Source organism: Dermochelys coriacea, chromosome 1, assembly GCF_009764565.3.
Source record: "Dermochelys coriacea isolate rDerCor1 chromosome 1, rDerCor1.pri.v4, whole genome shotgun sequence".
Classification (NCBI taxonomy): domain Eukaryota; kingdom Metazoa; phylum Chordata; order Testudines; family Dermochelyidae; genus Dermochelys; species Dermochelys coriacea.
Window position 1 is genome coordinate 281071112 of NC_050068.2, and position 21335 is coordinate 281092446.

At 43.0% G+C, this 21335-nt stretch overlaps 1 protein-coding gene across 7 annotated transcripts in view; it reads right to left on the reverse strand.

Annotated features, from left to right (window-relative positions):
- Positions 1–21335, reverse strand: part of SYT1 (synaptotagmin 1) — a 531232-nt gene that overhangs the window by 81275 nt on the left and 428622 nt on the right. For all 7 annotated transcript variants that reach the window (XM_038386677.1, XM_038386681.2, XM_038386675.1 and 4 more), the window contains one exon: positions 121–238. In XM_038386677.1, the coding sequence (XP_038242605.1) occupies positions 121–238 (118 nt within the window). The remainder of the gene's footprint in view (positions 1–120; positions 239–21335) is intronic.

Here is a 21335-nt window from a genome sequence, read left to right on the forward strand (position 1 = left end):
GCAAAATTCACTTCAGAATATAAGCAAGAGTCTTCACCCTCTCAAGGGAAGGGGAAAAGAAGTTCCTTTGCTTTACAGGTTAGCAGAGTATCTGCTACATGCAGACTTCCTTACGCTTACCTGATAAGCCACCCACGTCCATCTTCTTCAGATTCTTTGCCTCTAGAATGACGACAGTCAGCTTGCCAGCAGTAGGCACATAGCGGAGGGAAAAGCAGATATCACCCAACTTCTCTTGCTATGAAAACAAACAAGGAAATGTGCTATTTTTAATCAGTTTAAGTACATTTAAAAAACAAAACAAAACCATGGTCTTCTGAAAGCCCACAAAGTAGGTTAATTGGATTGTATTTCAAACACTTGTTTTAAAATAAAATGTGAAATATTACAGTCTGAGAAATCAGCTTCAAGCTGTTCAGTTTAAAAAGTGGGAAACCTGAACCCAGCTTCAGCAACTCTGTTTTAAGCTCATTGGGCTGTATCCTGCGAGGTGCTGAATACCCATGGATTCAATTGGCTTCAATGCAAGTTGCATGAAGTCAGCACCCCACAAGGTCAGGCCTTCAGAGCTTTCACTTGTGCTATAACACAAAGCAGCAGCATTATAATTTTTGTTCCTCATATGTTTCAGCCTCAGTTGGTTGGTTAGCACTCGTCCAAATAATCATTACATTATTGTCAGTGAAACAGTAAACTGGGGTCATTCTTATCATGCTTTGCCATGCAAACAGAAGCCATTATATGACAAGAAGTTTAGAAAACATGACCTATGAGGAAAAGGTGAGAATTTTGGCATGTTAAGTTTAGAGGACAGAAGGCTGACCGAGGTGCATGATAGCAGGCTTCAAATATGTCAGAAGCTGTTATAAAGAGACAGTCATCAATATTCTCCAGTCCCATCAACACAGGCTTCGGGTAGTTAGGATAGAGTGGGTCCAGCCCTCCAAAATCTATAAACTCAGCACATATCTGCCCCCTGCCACCACACCACATGCCCATCTTGAGGAGAAGCCTTGATGTGCACTACATGACGCAGTCACAGGCTCCTTCTAGCGCCAAAAGCCAATGGAACGCAGTGGGGAACTGAGCCCTGGAGAGCACTCTGGGACAGGATGGAACTGCTGCTGCCCAGACTGAACACAGAGCTAGCTGAGCTGGCTCTGCAAGCCCTGGGTCCAACCCTGCAGGACAGGAGGGAGCCACTGTTGTTGGGGTGAGTGTGGGGCTAGGTGGGCTTGTTCTCCAAATCCCTGGGGTGAGTGCAGGCCCACTCTCCAACCTCACCTCCTCGTTTTCCCCATGCCGGGCCAAAACAGAGCTGGGCCCAGCCCCGGGGGACAGGAGCCACTACTGCCAACATGACTTCTCCCTGATCTGTGTATGACAAATGTATCAGTCTCCATGACCCATACAGTCATTCGCCTCTCTCTGCTAAGAATGTCAGTTATTGCCCTTGAAATGTTCCTTCATTTTTCATGGTGAGCTGCAGTGCTTTGGAAAAAATACTTGTAAATATTTGCATCCGGCATGGATATTTGTTCAGCAGGGGTAGGAACTGAGACCATCAAATTGCTTCCCATAGGCCTCCATACCACAGTAATGGATGCTCTAAACATGCCATAGAAGGATTTGGCAGGCCACTGAATAGCCACCTGACTAGGCCCACTATGTCCTGGGTCACTCATGGCTCCACCCATGGAACTCTGCCCCTGCCCTCTGATCCCCCATCTTTTAGGGGTGTTGGTGGTAGGGGTCCTCTCCCAGTGAGGCATGAACTGTGGCACTGGGGCTCCTTGTCCTTTCAGGAATGGTAGCAGGGGCTTCACTTCCCTAGGGAGCAGAAAGGGTCCCCTCTCTCCTGCAGGAAGTGGCAGTAGTAGGAGACCTCAGTACGTACACTGCAGGCCAGTGAATGCAGGGCAGGCTCACTTTCCAACACCCCTGTCCTCTCTGGGTAGCTATTATGTTTTCCTCAGCCCCTCACCCCCAAACAATATTTTCACCCTCTGCCTATGCCCATCAAGGGTAGGACAAGAAGTAATCACCTTAGTTTGCAGCCAGGGAGATTTAGTTTGGTTATTAGGAAAAACCTGCTAGCTATAAGGGTAGCTAAGCACTGGAACATGTTACCTAGGGATGCTGTGGAATCCCCATCCATGGAGGTTTTTAAGAACAGGTTAGACAAACGTGTCAGGGATGGTATAGGTTTTCTTGGTCCTGTCTCAGTGCAGGGGACTGGACTAAATGACCTCTCAGGGTCCCTCCCCGCTCTACATTTCTCTGATTGCTAAAGGCTCTTGTTGCCTTCATATTGTACCAGATTGGATAGGATGGCAGCTCGGGGAAGGCTCACAGTGCTAACCCTTACACATCTTGAGTGACTGAAGGCACTTTATTTTGCCTTGAGCGTCACAACAGATCAGTGGGGAGCCTGTGACCACATCTGTTGTGTTTTGCTGTTAAATATATTCTTTACCGTGATGGCACTTCAAGGAAGGCTGAATTACTCTCAAAATTATGGAAACTTTATGTTAAAAATAAGGACAAATACTTCTGAACTTTAAGATACAAGAAAGATATAAATGAACAAAAACACTGCCCAGAAATGATCATGAGCGTGATTAGATCTGCTGTCTCCTCTCATTCACAATGGTGCCTCTGGGGAGTTATCTGTGTTGCTTTAGCAAACAGAAGAATCAGGTTACACTAAACATTTCAGTTAGGCATTTCAGACATCACTATTTCTCTTTCAAACAATGGCACTCCTTTTGGCACATAATCTAATCCCACAGTTAATTTTAGAAGCAAAGAAAAGAACTATCTTTAAAGAAAACTTTCCATCCCACCAATGCATCTTTGCAGTACAATACAAGTCTATTTATTTGACAGATCTTTTGTTTTCTCCAAATTGGCCAATTTTGAAAGTGCAGCTGGTTCCCAACTTGGAACATGGTGAGGATTTGGCAGCTGCCAGTTTTGAAGGAACTAACGGGACAAATCAGAGCCTCAGCTAAGAAAGAGGAGGAACATCACCAAATATTTTTTAAACAGATCCATAAGTGTGCCTGAAATATTACGGACATGTAAAAGAGTGTTCATGTCCTAAGGAGCCTACAATGTAAACCTGCATTCACAGACTCTTACTCTGGCACAAAGTCCCACCATAGTCAAGGACAGGGCCTAAATTAGACATAACATAGGAAGACATGACAGCAGCATGGAAAGGAAGATAATTAGGGAAAGGTAAGGGAGGCATAAAAAGTAACGATATTATTTGTGTCTATTACATGTGTTTCACGTCAGATCTATTTTTAATGATACACGGTTTATTTTAATTGCATTATTTGGGCAGGTTTAATTTTTGCTTTCCTAAGTAGTGAGTACTTCAGTACATGGAGAGGGAATGAATCCACAATGGCATTGTCATTATCTGACTTGGACAAATGTATTATTTTACCCTCTGTGTAACCCCACTATGACATCCAGAAAAGCCTACCCTATGCTGTAATCATATTTTCCCACACTGGATGGGATTTTGTTAATTTTTGTTCAGTGACAAAGTTGCTGTCTAACTCTGCAAGTTTGAGTAGCACTTTTTAATAACCACAGACTGCTAAAAGTCTGCAGGCAGAACTCCTCATAGGAAACAATGGAGAGTCCTGCATAAAAATCAGGTTATACCCCTTAGATAAATATTACATACAAATAACTGTATTAAAAGAATATTTGTAAGGTTGCAAAGTCAGGAAATGATTTCAGAGCAACTTTATTTCTGGCAACAGCAGTGAAGCATCTTACCTGCTTAGCTGCTTTTGAAAAGGCAGTTAGGTACCTATCTTCATCTTTAGGCACTCAGGGTAAAAGTTCTGACAGAGCTTAAATGGCTTAGGAGCATAAGTTCCATTTTTTCAAAAGTGACTTTGGCAGTATAATTTCTATTGACTTTCACTGGGATATAGGCTCCAAAATAACGTAAGTGCTTTTGAAAATATCTATAGTGATTAATATATATTTTATATATTTACTTTGCAGTTCTTGTTAAACTTCTCTATCAATACTTCGAATAGGACAGTACCTCCTCTACACCATCATTTCAGACTCAGCACTCGATATGAACCAGATCCTGTTGTGCGATTTGAACCCATAGCCTTTCAGCGTGGAGAGATACATGCTATCCACTCAGCACATACTAAAATGTTACACCCCAATGCTACATTAAGAACTAATGACTGGAGGGAGGCTTCTCTGCTCCTTGAAGTTTTGAACCATGATTTGAGGACTTCAATAGCTCAGACATGGGTGAGGTTTTTCATAGGAGTGGTGGGTGACATTCTGTGGCCTGCGCTGTGCAGGAGGTCGGACTAGATGATCAGAGTGGTCCCTTCTGACCTTAGTATCTATGAATCTATGAAACTAGATGGCTTGACTTCAGCAGGGCTCCATTTGGGAGCAGGGGCCTGCCCACATGGTTCTCAATGCAGAATGACATCCCTCCAGGCTCTGACCTGGCTCCGATACTCTTTATTCTATACACCACAGATATACCAGTGATGGAGTCCAGTAAATTCACATATGCAGATGACATTGCCCTAGCTTTTCAGCATACAAGCCTTCATACTATCAGCTGCATCCTAATCTGAGATATTAGCACAATGGCTGATTATTTCCAACCCTGGAAATTTAGGCCTAACCTGAAAAAAAATGGTAACTGCTTTCCATCTGAACAATAAATTGGCTAATACCAAACTTGATGTGCAATTCTGCGGTGAGGACGTCAACCATGAGGCTAATCCAAAATATCTTTGTGCTATACTGGACTGGAGTTTGATCTTGCAACAACACCTTGAGAACACCCGACCATGATAAGGAGCCTGCCTTAGCCCCACTGCACCGCTGACTGGACTTTTAACAGCCCAATAACCGCTGCTGAGAAGAGCCGTCAGAGTCCCTTTTCAACTGGGCATTCTGATTGAAAACTGGACACCTGGCAACCCTAGTCACCAGGCACAAACAATGGAGCACATCGTATCTGAGTGTCCCCTTCGTTCTTACGTCGGGGGGTCTGAAGGATGTTCACCAGCTCAGTGCTGAGACAATGTGCTGGCTGTCAAATTTAGATATAAATTTGTAGTTGGCACTACCTACCCAAGCCATACGAAAAAAGAAAAAAGAATGCAGAATCAGGGCTTGAAATAGTAAGAATATCTCTGTATTATGCAGCCAGTATTCCTTTAAATCAATTTTTAATTTTCAATTATTTTAAAATTAAGTACAGAACTCAAGAGAGAGCTCCCCTTATGACAAGGAATACCATTTTACCCCAGGTTAGGGGATTTTAATCCTTGATATTCATACAATTAAATAATGCTTTTAGTTTTTAAAAGTCACAGGCACTCATATGCCAACACATTAAATTAGGCTTTTCCAGAGTTTTTCATGGGGTGGACCACATCTTAAAAGACAGACTGTCATGTCTCAAAGACAGACTGTAATGAATTGCCTCTCTTGCTATTCACAATCATGTAAGATCTCTATGGCAACTACTACAATTGTTTATATGCAGGAGTAACTTTAGGAAAGCATTTATTTTTAACCTCTTTTCATGCAATTTAGCATCTAGGAAACAAGGAGAAGAAGCCAGTATCAAGTGAACAGCTAGTTCACAAATCACCAACAAGCATTACATGGACCATAGTTTGGAAAACTACACTAAAACATGGGCCCATCACAATGAAAAACTTGAGAAAACAGCTTAGGCACCTCTTTAAAAGCTTGTACAGTACCATGTAGTACACAATTTTTTGTTCAAATCTGTGCTAGTGCGTTTCATAAATGCTTCCTACACATCAAAGAAATTGCCTCTGGGGTAAATTATTGCATATAATTTTTATTCCTAATATGCAGGGCTGGCTCCAGGCACCAACTTTCTAAGTCCCGCAGCGGTAATTCAGTGGCAGCTCCCCCGCTTTTCCTGCCACGGCGGCTTTCGGGCGGCAGCTCTTCCGGTCTTGTGGCGACGGCAATTTGGAGGCGACTGCTTGGGGCAGCAAAATTCGTAGAGCCACCCCTGATAATATGTACCATATTGCATCCAATTTTGTATATCTAATGTGTACTGTAATTTATCTGGTAACTTTTTGAAATATTCATCAGCCAAAATACTCTGAGTGGTAGCACTGCTGTGAAGCAATAAAAAGCCATCAGTAGAGGTGTGGTTTTTGTGAGATAATTGCCAACCCCTACAGGGCTACAGGGTACAGATGAGTGCCTCTGGTGGGGTGATTATCTCATGCAAGTGCTTTATTGTCATTTTGAATTTCTTTCAGCTTTATGTATAAATAATTTATTTCAATAAATTACTTTGATCACTGAATGGAAACTTCCAGTTATAGCGTTAGAAACATCCAACTGTGAGGTTCACAGACATTAACCTATTCTCTTAGAATGTCCAACTGCCAGTCAGGAGGCTCCTTTCCATCTAAGCAGCTTGATAATTTCATTACTTTTAAAGAGGCTGCCACTGAGCAGAACAGAAATGAATTCATGACTTTAACAGATAGCACCATTTTTGCTGCTTTACAAAAGTCCAGTTTAAGACCTATTAAAATAGAAGCGTTCTTGCAGAGAAGGCTCTGAGTGGCTCATGCTTTTCTGATGATTCTCCTCTTGATTCTGCACTTTTGTCTTGGTAAAATAGTTTCCTAATAAGGTATTGAAAAAAAATGCGGTAAACACAGATTACTCTCATTCCTGGTGCTTAATCTCTAGGAATAGTGCCCCATTGAGCATATAATATTCTTCATACTTTTTATAGAATGATACAAAAAAGTTGATGTTTCTGACATATTTAAAAAAACAAACAAACCCAAAGCAATATTGGGCCTTATCATCTTGTCTGCTGTGTAGCGTGCAGTGCTGAGAGGAGTAGAAAACTATCAGAAAAAGGAGCATTTAAAGGGGCTGCAATGTGGCTTTTGAAAGTTGCAGTTGCAATTCATTGGGTTTGGTGATAGGGTTACATGTTAGATTGGAAGGAGTGGGGAGAAAAGGACTCCTTCTGTATCATTGTCCCCTGGCAACTCAGCAACATTTCCAGACAGACTTTATGCTGCTCTCGGTAGCATTCATGCCAATCAACACCTTCTAAAACTCTCTGGGAAAAGTGGGGATGGCACAGGGATGGATTAGGTGCTATAAACACATATCTCAAGTGAGGATGGAGACCCATGGAGGGGCAGTCTCTCAACTGCACCAAGTTCTGCCAGGTTGGGCCTCATGCTTCACATTGCTGGAAGGCCACCCTCACTCCCTCACTCCCTTTGCCCTCAGATCCTTGCAAATCTCTCTTCTTAAGCAGGTGGTAGCTAGGAAACGCGACTTGCTGAACCACACAGACGTTCCTTAGTATCTTGTCTTCTCTCATGGTATTTTTTGCAAAAGGGGATGATGGGCCCATGATGCCAAAGATGTGTCTGTTTCTCTCATGGACACCGAAAATGGAAAGAGGTGCACTGTCTAGAGATGCACTGGGAAGAGTTCAGAATAGAAAGTTAGTCATAGCATTGAATCTTTTTGGATTTGTCAATTTGTGGAACAATGTGAGCATTACTCAAGCAACGCTGTGTGTGTAATAAATTTTCTTTTCAAAATAAACTCAATCAGATCAACTGTGCTGGCAAAGCTGCACTGAAAGACAGAAAGTCACCTGGAGGTAATTATTATTCATAAGACAAACCAGGAAATCTTCAAAAGTGGCTTAATAACAACATAACTATATATTTGCATAGGGGCATATTCTGCCACCCTCATTCACACTGAGTAGTATCTTGCCCATGGGCTCATGAACTGCTCTTGGGGAAAGGTGCTTTTCAGTGAGACTAGTAGCACAATTTCCTGCAGCCTTTTTCAAAAAGCTGATTATGGAAATACATATTTACAGACTTTTGAAATGTAGATTATAGACCCTCTAAATATACATTTAGAGACTTTAATGACACAAACACCTGTCAGGTATGGTTTAGATCGGGGCTGGGCAAACTTTTTGGCCCGAGGGCCACATTGGGGTATGAAATTGTATGGAGGGCCGGGTAGGGAAGGCTGTGCCCCCCAAACAGCCTGGTCCCCACCCCTATCTGCCCGCTCCCACTTCCCAACCCCTAACTGCCCCCCTCAGAATCCCCATCCAACCCCTCCTGCTCCTTGTCCCCTGACCACCCCCTCCCAGGACCCCCTGCCCCAAACCGCCCTTCCAGGACCCTACCCCCTATTCAACCCCCCCCCCCCCCCCGCTCCCTGTCTCCGGAATACCCCAACCCTTATCCACATCCATGCCCCCGACAGGCCCCCTAGGACTCCCACACCTATTCAACCCCCCCCGTTCCCCGTCCTCTGACAGCCCCCCCGAACCTCTGCCCCACCCAACTGCCCCCTGCTCTGTCCCCTGACGGTCTGCTGGGTCCCCCTACCCCTTATCCAACCCACCCCCCTCCCGCCGCTGCTGCACCTCCCCCCTTACCATGCCACTCAGAGCAGCAGGAGCTTGCAGCCCCGCCGCCCGGGCAGAGCCAGCCGTGCTGCCCGCATTGCGGCGTGGCTGCGGGGGTGGGGAGACAGCAGGGGAAGGGACAGAAAGGAGGCAGATGCTAAATGAATAGAGAGAGGGGAGATGGAATCAAAGAGGCAAGGTCCAGGAGGTAGGTTTTCAAAAGTAGGAGGGCAATCTGGAACTGGAACCTGAAATGGTTGTGTGAATCAGCAGAATTTATTGAAAGTACTAGAAGATCTATCCTAGCTCTGGCTCTTCAGTGAAAAAATGGTAGTTAGTGTTAAACATGGAAGTAAGGGACCAAACTAGAAGATGCTGTTCATAGTGGTGTAAATTACAAATCTGTGTAATGGAAAGAGCAAAATCATCAATTTGGTGTAAATGACATGCTGAGCAAGTAGGTGGAGATCTAGGTGTAGAAATAGGACTGGGTAAGAAAGGAGGAGGAGCTGCTTTATCTTGTACATTCCAGTTAGTTGCTTTTCCTACTACAATTCTACTCTTCTTACTCCTTTGGCATGTAACTTTCTCACACCTACTGATCTGTTACTTACATTCCCCATAGGTTACAAAGACCAGAGGATTCCACCAGTGGTAGGATCTTTCCACAGAGAGGGAAGACAGAGTGTGGGGAGCAGAACTATAGAAATTGGGCTGTTTGTTTATTTTTAAATCCGACTGCACTAATTTATATAACCGGTTATGGCTTCATGGCTTCTCTCTCTTGTCACAAATAACAAAAGCAGTGAAAAGTATGTAGAAAAATAATGGATTCATATTTTGTTAAATGGCCTAATAATTTAATGCTCTCCAGTGTATTGGCAAATCAAAACTGAAGGCAAGTTAGGCAACAACTTGGGCCAATCATTTTGATCATAATATTTATGAGTCATCCTCTATTAGCCTCCTCCTTTTGGTACTCTTCATTACTTTTAACTGTTTATAGAAAGCACTTTTACTGATGCTTTTTTAAAAAAGCAGAAGAAATAGGAATAAACACCATCATTATGAGTTGAAAATACCACTTCATGGTCATCAGTTTAAAAGCTATTACAATCAGCTGCCTCTTGTGGAATGAGAATAAGCTGTGGCTCAAGGCACTTGAAATCACAGATTAGCAGGATTGTGCACTTCCATTTCAAAACAGGGACCACGCTACCAAACAGCTTGAGTTCCTAATTAAAAAGGGAAAAATGTAATTTCTGAATAAATTAGAAGGGTGAAAATGAACTAAAACAAATACCCCAAAAACATGATGGAATGGCATTTTGTAACTCTTTGCCTACCCCACAAATGCTTGCAGCTGGCTGTTATGCTCTAATGATTGCATCTCATTCTGTTTTGCCACTTGGCTTCTCCTCAGCTCCTGCCTGATCATATTTCTAAATGTCACTCACGTTTATGCAGGCCAATGCACAAAACAAAATTAATTTAACTAAGAATGGCACATTATTATTACTTTTGACAGCATGGAAAACTTATTAACTATAGCATGTCACAAGGCTCTTCTCTGAGTGAATAGTCTAAGTACAACATTGAGAGGAAATGTAATACGTTTGAAGGAATTTTTTTTTGATTACCAGACATTGTAAGCAGTCAAATAGGAATGCTTTCCCATAATTATGGTAAAATTATGTGTCTATTGTAGCCACTCTAAAGATAATCTTTGTCCTATTCTGAGAGGACAAGGGAGGTCTTAGTACAGTGACATTGCTTGACTTAAAGACATCTCTTATAATAAGTATGTGCACATTACTGCTTAGTTAATACTATTCCTACTATCGAAAGATTGCCTGGGATTCTGAAAGCGACTGTATCAGAGATTTTAGACTGGAGATTGACATTATACCACACATCAGAAAATGTACAAGGCCAGTAGATATCCGAGGACTGTAATTCAAATGTTTGTATTCTAAAAGCTTAAGAATACATGTGAACAAAACTTTATTTTGTACACACAAACCAGCTCCTAGTACATTATTATTTTTTGTATTCCAGTAGCACCTAGAGGTCTCAGTCAGGAATCTGTGCTCCACTGTGCTAGGTGCTGTACAAACATGTAGCATAACTAGATTTCCTGATGCAATAACCTTACAATCTTGATTAAAGACAAAAGCAAACAGATAGATTAAACAACCAGTGTTGTGGGGATAAAGGGAAGGGTGGATAGGGTCATAGTAATGCAATTATTTATAATTGTTGGTAAATTCTGCAAAATATCCCAACAGCTCCGTCTACATCCATTCCTCCTGCTGTGAAGATTCCAGAAAAAGCCTGTCAAGAGGTTTCAAAATCCTCCAGCCTCAGTATGTTGTTTAGAATGAAACACCATGGCTGTGTCTGCTTCCAGCACAGCAGGTCCTCCCTAGCTGCACACAAGAAAGCTCTGGTTCAATGTTAAATGTTTAAAAGACCAGCAACTGCAATAAAGAAGGTTTGGGAGCCTGGTAACTAAGGGGTAACTTCCAGCAGAGGGAGAACACTGGTACCCTGAGTCCCTTCAAAACTCAAGAAACAGCAGCTGGAGAGCCAGAAGATGGCCAAGAAAATTAAAGAGGATGAAAAGCAAGAAAACAGCATCAAGGAGGCCAAGAAACCTAAAATGGTGTCAATAGAAAAGAAAGAGTAGGAAAAAGAGAACACAGCAAACCATGAAACTTTCAGTACTCTTGGAGCTAAGATGGTGGCACGCAGCCTGAAAAGGACCAGCGCTGCTGGGACTGAGAAACCTGGGAAGGGGGCTTGGCACTGCAAATGAAGAAACCATTATGGATTTAGACACAGCTCTCACAGACATTAGAACATTTTTTAAACTTTATAAGTATTGCAGAAGTTGTACACATACTTCATTTAAGGTCTTATTCGTACTGTATGAAGTCCAATAAAGATATTTGAGCAACTCTCTCTCCCACATGACTCTCCAAGCATATCAAGATCATATCAATTTTCTCTCTCCAAACGTTCCATCTGAGCTGTCTGTGGGACATGGGGTCTCCAGTCATGGATCTAATGTATGGAACTCCCTCTGTGGCTGTTCTGGATGCGTGATACAATGCAGATTGCTATTAAGATGGGTAACATCTTGATCATTCTGCCAATTCTTTTTCACAACTTCTTCTTTTGATGGTCAGTTGATTTAAAAGAATGGCTGTTTTTTGTATGAATTAGCTCTAGCTTTCTTTGCCCTGGTCTACACTAGGCGCTGAGGTCGAAATTAGCAGCATTAAATCGATGTAACCCTGCACCCATCCATATGACAAAGCCCTTTTTTCGACTTAAAGGGCTCTTAAAATCGATTTCCTTACTCCACCCCCGACAAGGGGATTAGCGCTGAAATCGGTTTTGCTGGGTCAAATTTGGGGTACTGTGGACGCAATTAGATGGTATTGGCCTCTGGGAGCTATCCCAGAGTGCTCCATTGTGACCACTCTGGACAGCGCTCTCAACTCAGATTCACTACCGGTAGACAGGAAAAGGCCAGCGAACTTTTGAATTTCAATTTCCTGTTTGGCCAGTGTGGCAAGCTGCAGGTGACCATGCAGAGCTCATCAGTAGAGGTGACCATGATGGAGTCCCAGAATCACAAAAGAGCTCCAGCATGGACCGAACGGGAGGTATGGGATCTGATCGCTGTATGGGGAGAGGAATCCATGCTATCAGAACTATGTTCCAGTTTTCAAAATGCCAAAACATTTGTGAAAAATCTCCCAGGGCATGAAGGACAGAGGCCATAACAGGGACCCGAAGCAGTGCCGCGTGAAACTTAAGGAGCTGAGGCAAGCCTACCAGAAAACCAGAGAGGCCAACGGTCGCTCCGGGTCAGAGCCCCAAACATGCCGCTTCTATGATGAGCTGCATGCCATTTTAGGGGGTTCAGCCACCACTACCCCAGCCATTTTGTTTGACTCCTTCAATGGAGATGGAGGCAACACGGAAGCAGGTTTGGGGATGAGGAAGACGATGATGAGGAGGTTGTAGATAGCTCACAGCAAACAAGTGGAGAAACCGGTTTTCCCGACAGCCAGGAACTGTTTCTCACCCTGGACCTGGAGCCAGTACCCCCCGAACCCACCCAAGGCTGCCTCCCGGACCCACCAGGCGGAGAAGGGACCTCTGGTGAGTGTACCTTTTAAAATACTATACAAGGTTTAAAAGCCAGCATGTTTAATGATTAATTTGCCCTGGCATTCGTGGCTCTCCTGGATATACTCCCAAAGCCTTTGCAAAAGGTTTCTGGGGAGGCAGCCTTATCCCATCCACCATGGTAGGACACTTTACCACTCCAGACCAGTAGCATGTACTCGGGAATCATTGTAGAACAAAGCATTGCAGTGTATGTTTGCTGGCGTTCAAACAACATCCGTTCTTTATCTCTCTGTATTATCCTCAGGAGAGTGATATCATTCATGGTCACCTGGTTGAAATAGGGTGCTTTTCTTAAGGGGACATTCAGAGGTGCCCGTTCCTGCTGGGCTGTTTGCCTATGGCTGAACAGAAGTGTTCCCCGCTGTTAGCCACGTGGTGGGGGGAGGCAAAATGTGACCTTGTAACGAAAGCACATATGCTATGTATGTAATGTTAACAGCAAGATTTACTGTGAAAGAGTGTACCCATTGTTCTATAAAATGTGTCTTTTCAAATACCACTGTCCCTTTTTTTTTCTCCACCAGCTGCATGTGTTTCAAGGATCACAGGATCTTCTCCTTCCTAGAGGCTAGCGAAGCTTAGAAGGCGAAAAAAACGCACTCGCGATGAAATGTTCTCTGAGCTCATGCTGTCCTCCCACACTGACAGAGCACAGACGAATGCATGGAGGCAGACAATTTCAGAGTGCAGGAAAGCACAAAATGACCGTGAGGAGATGTGGCGGCCTGAAGAGAGTAAGTGGCGGGCTGAAGAGGGGTTGAAGCTGAAAGGTGGCGGCAGCGTGATGAGAGGAGGCAGGATTCAATGCTGAGGCTGTTGGAGGATCAAACTAATATGCTCCAGCGTATGGTTGAGCTGCAGAACAGGCAGCAGTAGCACAGACCACCGCTACAGCCCCTGTGTAATCATCCGCCCTCCTCCCCAAGTTCCATAGCCTCCTCACCCAGATGCCCAAGAATGCGGTGGAGGGGTCTCTGGCCACCCAGCCACTCCATCCCAGAGGATTGCCCAAGTAACAGAAGGCTGGCATTCAATAAGTTTTAAACTTTTAAAGTGCTGTGTGGTCTTGTCCTTCCCTCCTCCACCACCCCTCCTGGGCTACCTTGGTAATTATCCCCCTATTTGTGTGATGAATTAATAAAGAATGCATGAATCTGAAGCAACAATGACTTTATTGCCTCTGCAAGCGGTGATCGAAGGGAGGTGGGGAGGGTGGTTAGCTTACAGGGAAATAGAGTGAACCAAGGGGCGGGGGGGGGGGGGGTTCATCAAGGAGAAACAAACAGAACTTTCACACCGTAGCCTGGCCAGTCATGAAACTGGTTTTCAAAGTTTCTCTGATGCGCACCGCACCCTCTTGTGCTCTTCTAACCACCCTGGTGTCTGGCTGTGTGTAACCAGCAGCCAGGTGATTTGCCTCAACCTCCCACCCCGCCATAAACGTCTCCCCCTTACTCTCACAGATATTGTGGAGCAGTAATAACAGTGGGAATATTGGTTTCGCTGAGGTCTAACCGAGTCAGTAAACTGCGCCAGCGCACTTTTAAACGTCCAAATGCACATTCTACCACCATTCTGCACTTGCTCAGCCTGTAGTTAAACAGTTCCTGACTGCTCTCCAGGCTGCCTATGTATGGCTTCATGAGCCATGGCATTAAGGGGTAGGCTGGGTCCCCAAGGATAACTATAGGCATTTCAACAGTTATTTTCTGGTCTGAGAATAGAGTCCCTTCCTGCAGCTTTTGAAACAGATCAGAGTTCCTGAAGATGCGAGCGTCATGTACCTTTCCTGGCCATCCCATGTTGATGTTGGTGAAATGTCCCTTGTGATCCATCAGTGCTTGCAGCACTATTGAAAAGTACCCCTTGCCGTTTATATACTCGCTGGCTTGGTGCTCCAGTGCCAAGATAGGGATATGGGTTCTGTCTATGGCCCCACCACAGTTAGGGAATCCCATTGCAGCAAAGCCATCCACTATGACCTGCACATTTCCCAGGGTCACTATCCTTGATATCAGCAGATCTTTGATTGCATTGGCTACTTGCATCACAGCAGCCCCCACTGTAGATTTGCCCACTCCAAATTGATTCCCAACTGACTGGTAGCTGTCTTGCGTTGCAAGCTTCCACAGGGCTATTGCCACTCGCTTCTCAATTGTGAGGGCTGCTCTCATCTTGGTATTCTTGCACCTCAGGGCAGGGGAAAGCAAGTCACAAAGTTCCATGAAAGTGCTCTTACGCATGCGAAAGTTTCGCAGCCACTGGGAATTGTCCCAGACCTGCAACACTATGTGGTCCCACTAGTCTGTGCTTGTTTCCCGAGCCCAGAATCGGTGTTCCACTGCATGAACCTGCCCCATTAGCACTATGATGCCCACATTAGCAGGGCCCGTGCTTTGAGAGAAGTCTGTGTCCATGTCCTCATCACTCTCGTCACTGCGCTGACGTCGCCTACTTGCCCAGTTTCGCTTTGCCAGGTTCTGGTGCTGCATATACTGCTGGATAATGCGTGTGGTGTTTAATGTGCTCCTAATTGCCAAAGTGATCTGAGCGGGCTCCATGCTTGCCATAGTATGGTGTCTGCACAGAAAAAAGGCGCGGAACGATTGTCTGCTGTTGCCCTGATGGAGGGAGGGGCGACTGAGGACATGGCTTACAGGGTTGGCTTATAGGGAATTAAAATCAACAAAGGGGGTGGCTTTGCGAGAAACTGAATGGCCGCCTCAAGGATAGAACTCAAAACATCAAGGATAGAACTCAAAACTGAGTTTAGCAGGCCATTGATTTCTCAGAGGGAGGGAGGGAGGAGAAAATGAATACAAAACAAATCTGGTCTATTTGTTGTTTTGAGCCACTTTATCTATCTTTATACATCATGCTGGCAGCAGACTGTGCAGTACGACCGCTAGCCATTGTAACCTCCTGGGTGCTCGGCAGAAGACGGTGCAGTATGACTACTGGCCATCGTCTTCTGCTAGCTGCAGATTAAAAGACAGTGCACTGCCGGTAGGACTCAATCGCCATGAGACGAAACAAGGGAAATGACCTGGCTGAGTCACTCCCATGTTTGCCCAGGTGCCCGGTTAAAAGAGCACCCAGGACTACGTCGACGACGGCTACCAGTCATACTGCACTGTCTGCTGCCAAAAGGCAATAAACTGCTGCTGTGTAGCAATGCAGTACCATGTCTGCCAGCACCCAGGAGACATATGGTGATGGTTAGCTGAGCGGGCTCCATGCTTGCCGTCTGCACAGGTAACTCAAGAAAAAAAGGCGCAAAACGATTGTCTGCCCTTGCTTTTACGGAGGGAGGGAGGGAGGGAACGGTGGCCTAACGATATGTACCCAGAACCACCCGCGACAATGTTTTAGCCCCATCAGGCACTGGGATTTCTACCCAGGGCGGTGGAGACTGCGGGAACTGTGGGATAGCTACCCACAGTGCAAAGCTCCGGAAGTCGACTGTTGCCTTGGTACTGTGGACACAGTCCGCCGACTACATGCACTTAGAGCATTTGTGTGGGGACACACACACTCTACTGTATAAAAATGCTTTCTACAAAACCGACTTCTATAAATTCGACCTAATTTCGTACTGTAGACATATCCTTTAATTTTATCTGAAGTTTGGACCCTGTCCCATATACTATTTCTGGAGATGGACACTTTAGTAAACTGATGCATAAAATTAGTTCCACTTAATTTACAATTGCATTATTACTTGCTTCTTTTCCAAAAGTATTTTCCCATATATACTTCCTCTGTTTTGTTGCAGCTGTGTCCAATCTAGAAAGGGGGACAATACTTCTGTTTGTGAATAATACCAAGCTACAGTCACTCCTTTTTGATGATATATTATCAGGGGGAACCTTCCTGAGAAAAATGCATTAGGGCAGTGGAATAGAAAGGACAAGGAAAGACATAGAACCCCCTTCACATGCAACATATACAACAAGACAGGACAGAAGCCTAGCAAACATACAATAGAGAACAATCCTGCAGCGGCAAGAAATTTGACTGGATAGTCCAAAAGGTTATTTCTATCTCTGCCTTCTATGATTCATTTGCTACTTGAAAATTCAAACCTTAGCCAGGATCTGGTGACATAAAAGCACATTTATTGTATACCTGTGTGTTCCTGTAGCAATCAGAATCAAATATTAACTGACACTGTTCAGTCAATAATAGATTTAAAAAAAAAATCTGGGTAGCTATCTCAAATGTTAATGAGATGAAACATCTCCCATTGTAGAAATGGGGCAAAAGCATTAGCTTTGTTGCATATTTGGATAACTCATGCAAATGCTGAGGTTTCTTTAATAGGGTTTTGATGCACATTGTAATATACAGGTTAATATTCAAAAAAGTAATATGAAAAGTAAGAAAATGAAGGAAATTACATCTACAATTACAAAAAAGAAAACCATGATTACTAAAGGAAATTTCCTTGTGTGGGGAAATGTACAGCATTTATTTTGCTTATTATAGCACTTTTAACAATTAGGTCTACTTTCTGTACAAAAGTGCAAACGAAAATTAGAGTAATCAAAATTGATTCAAATGTCCTGCCTTTCATAGAAAACATCATCAGAAGAAATTAATGTTCAGCCTAACTGATTAATATAAAAGCCTAAATGAACCAAAAACGTGCAGTATAATGTGAAAAACTAACTAATTTCTGGCTTGGGCACTAATAGACATAGACAGTCAGGAGAAGAAAGTTCAAGATATTAGGGTACTCAGATGATAATGCATTCAATTTTCTGAACTGGCAGCAAGGCCAGGCATCAACAACAGAGATTCCTCAATGGATTTTAAAAGTTGTTATGGAAGATAAGGAGAGGCAGAACATAAAGAACTGGGTATCAGACTATGTAGAACTTTAGAAGACTACTAGAAGCACTTTAAATTGTACCCACAACTGATTTGGGAGCTAATGGAACACATGTAGCCATCCATCCAACCCACTTAGAAGGTGAGCTGCCATGTTTTGCACCCACTTTAGCTTCTATAGGTTGGAAGCCCTATAAATTGCACATTACACTAACTCTGCTTGGAAGTGCCATAGGTATAGATTTCTGTGACAAGGTCTGTGTTGAAGAAGAAAGAATGCAGTATTATGGTCAGCCACAAATTAAAAAAAGGCATTCAAGACCACAGCTGCTCTCTGGCATTATTTCTACGTTTGTAAGTGCAGGTGCGATCCTTAAAATGAATCTTCAGGCCCACCAGCGTCATCAGGTTAAATCACAGTCAGTTCTCTCTTTTCCAGATCCAAATCCTTACTCAGAACTGAGAAGCACAGAGACAGTACAATGTGGATTCAGAAGGAGATCAGAGCTTCATGTCACCTGCATATGGAAGACTGCAGCCCACAATGCCTTGCATTCTGTCTCAGCAGCCAGCAGGGGTAATGGGATGGAACCCCATGGCAATATATATTCTAAAGCCTCTTTAAAGCAGATTTCACTCTACACCTTGTCATCTCTGAAGGAAGAAGGAGAGGACCCCTTCATCCATCCTTCTATCCAATCAGAGCACTACAAACGAGTCAACAAAACATCATGGTCAGTGGTACTAAAGATTGCTAACAGAACTAAATCAATCATCATGGAGGCTTTATTGGTTTCTTCCACTGTGGCTAGATCAGAAAAGTCAGATACATTTCTGTGCCATACCCAGGCCTGCATTTTTAACATACGGACAATGAGAATGCTCTTAGCAGAGAACGATTCACAAAAGTTGGATATCCTGACCAAAGAGCCATGATGAAAGAGCAATAGCACCTCAAAGTACACAGGCTAAAAAGTGCAACTAAGCTATCACTATCCAAATCACATATGCAGAATGATGGTACAATTCAAAAATAGCCAACCAGGATGAGAAGTTAGGAGATCAGTCTAACTTTTACTACGTTCTCCAATGAGGAGGGGAGGCGGAGGTGTCAATGATTTTAGTGAGAGAGAGAGAGAGAAAGTCGAGAAGGGTGTTAGTTTGATCTTCACAGATTAGTTTAGTTCTGAGAGTGATTCCAGTGTGAGAAACCCAGATGATACAGATGGTACTATACAATTCAAATTGTTCTTTACCACCTTTATAAATGTATGTTCTAAACTAATCTACAGAACAGCATTTATATCAATCTTTTGTTTTCTTAAATATTTTCTCTGTGAACCCCGTATGTGCTACCTGTGAATATCTGAGAATGATAATTAGTATTATGAATTTATTATTCACCTTTATCTGTATGACTGAAGTTAAAGATTCGCTATAATCCGTCCTACAAAAAGAGATTGCATGTATGTAACACATACTGCAAAGTCTTAAAACCTAGAGATGTCAGTCTCTTACTAGCATAGCAGGAAGGAATGCATAAAATCCTGAAACAGAAATTAACTGGAAGGGGTTTTTCTACACATTATTATTTATATTATGTATAACTGATTAGTGCCCAGTCAGGTCTAGGGTCTCACTGTGCTAGGTGCTGTATAAACACATAATAAAAGGCTCCCCTCAAAGAATTTATATTCTAATTTAAGACATGCAGTCAATGGTCTTTCTAGGGGTACAATAACAACAAATAAATGTAACAAAGAGATGAAGGAAAGGGGAAAGAAAGTATGAGAGTTATAGCAATAAGGACACACGATTACAGAGACCAGTTATGTGCATAACTAGATGGATCCAAAACAGTTTTTAAGATATAAAATAGGTATTAGTAATCCCTACAGGCCTTCCATCTCTCACAGAAAGTAAACAGGAAGGGGCCAACGGAAACATGACAATATCATACACTAACTTCTTGTAATCTAACCTTTTAAAATGGTACAGTAATCTACAGTAAAAGCCCAATGTTGTTACAATATTGTGCTGTGTTTTAGACTATAGCTGCAATTTTTTTAAAAAAAGGCAATTTGTGCTACCAGTACCTATCATAGCTACAGTATGAAGTCCTTCAGCTGTCAGTTAAGCAAGATGTTAAACTAAACTGAAACACAAAAGGCTCTGAAAAGAGGCTAAATGGTTACTATGGTAATCAATGACATGGTCTAAATTGGTGTTTAAGAACTGCCAGAAAAAAAAGAAAATGAAGAAAATGACTAATTTCTCTTTTTCATTGACTGCTACTCCCAAACCTTTGTCTTTAACCTTTTCAAAAATGCATTTTTCTGAAGCTTCTATAAAGCTCTAGTTCTAGTTCTAGTCCACAGAGAGGATACAGCATGTATAGCAGGAACACTGCAACACCAATGTGCCTCAATTTTTTTTTTTTTTGAGTGGACCAATTTCTTCAGTATGAAAGCTGGTATTTCCTCACGTCTATTACAATGCAGATCTCCATGCTGAGAGACTGCCAAACAAGGTTGCCAATTATTGACACCTATGATGGGGTATGATACTATTTAGATACAAATATCTGGCTCATGAACTCAGTTCATCTAACAGCAATCAGATAATGATTTTTGGTCACTTACTGACGTGGGGCCAGAATCTAACCACACCCTGCATGGGTTTGGAAAGCGTGTGGGGAAATGCATGGAGCTCCCATTTCTTCTTGGACTCCTGTTAAGGGATATGAACAGAATCCTTTTGAGGAATGCAGTTTCTGCTTCTGGACAGTACATCGCAGACGTTGGTTGTCTGAATAAGGCTGGGAAAGAGGGACGCAGGCAAACCCATAGACACAAAACAAGGGACACATATCCACTGCCCCTCTGCATCAGCCACCAGATGTAACAGAGCACAGAGTGTGCTGCAATCTCCTCCAGGGTGCCAGAGCTGCTTTTACAATGTGTGCACACCAGGAGACCCCAAAAGAAATTGCAGCTGACTAGACCAGAATTCCCCCTGCAGCTCTACAGCAAGACCCCTGTAGAAAGCCCTCTCCAATGCATCTCCAGCATAGAGGGAAGAATCTTTCCCTTGAACTGGATTTCAACCAATGTAAATGATTGTCATACCAATCATCTGAACTAAGGACCTAAAGGCAATTGGTTGACAGACCACTGCCAGCCCCTGTGCAATCCATGCTCTCTGTACACCTTTTAGAAAGAATTAGCTGAGATCATTTTGACCTCTCCCATCATGTTTCTAAGAAGCTTATAGAAAAAACTGTATAACATTCCTTTCCAAATGCCATAGCATGTTAAACATTCAAGTTTAGTGAACTTGAATTATCTATTTCCTCTATTCTCTGTCCTGTACTTCAACATGAAAAAAAATGAATTTTTTATTGTTTAAAAAAAAAAAAAGCAAAGCTTCTCTCTGCTATTCGTACTTTTCTTGTTGTAACTCCATTTTGCTCCACTGACTTTCTGCACACTTGTCAGGAATGTACTCTGTCTGGTATTATTCATTGTCAGGAATGTACTCTACGGGTATTATTCTTTTTTGTATATTGATTGGTAAAAGAGGTTTTAACACTAGCTGCAAATATATAGATTCAGGGAAGAACTTTTTCAGCAGATTAGCTCGAGATGCATTTCTACATATGGAATTCAAATGGGTAATTAACTTGTTTTTGACAAATAAGCAACACATGGGTTTCTGACCTCAGAACACATTCTGTTCAGCCTGCTGCCCAGAAACAGAAAGGCCCTAAAGAGGTAGATTCTAATACCACTGCTGAATATTTGGTTTCTTT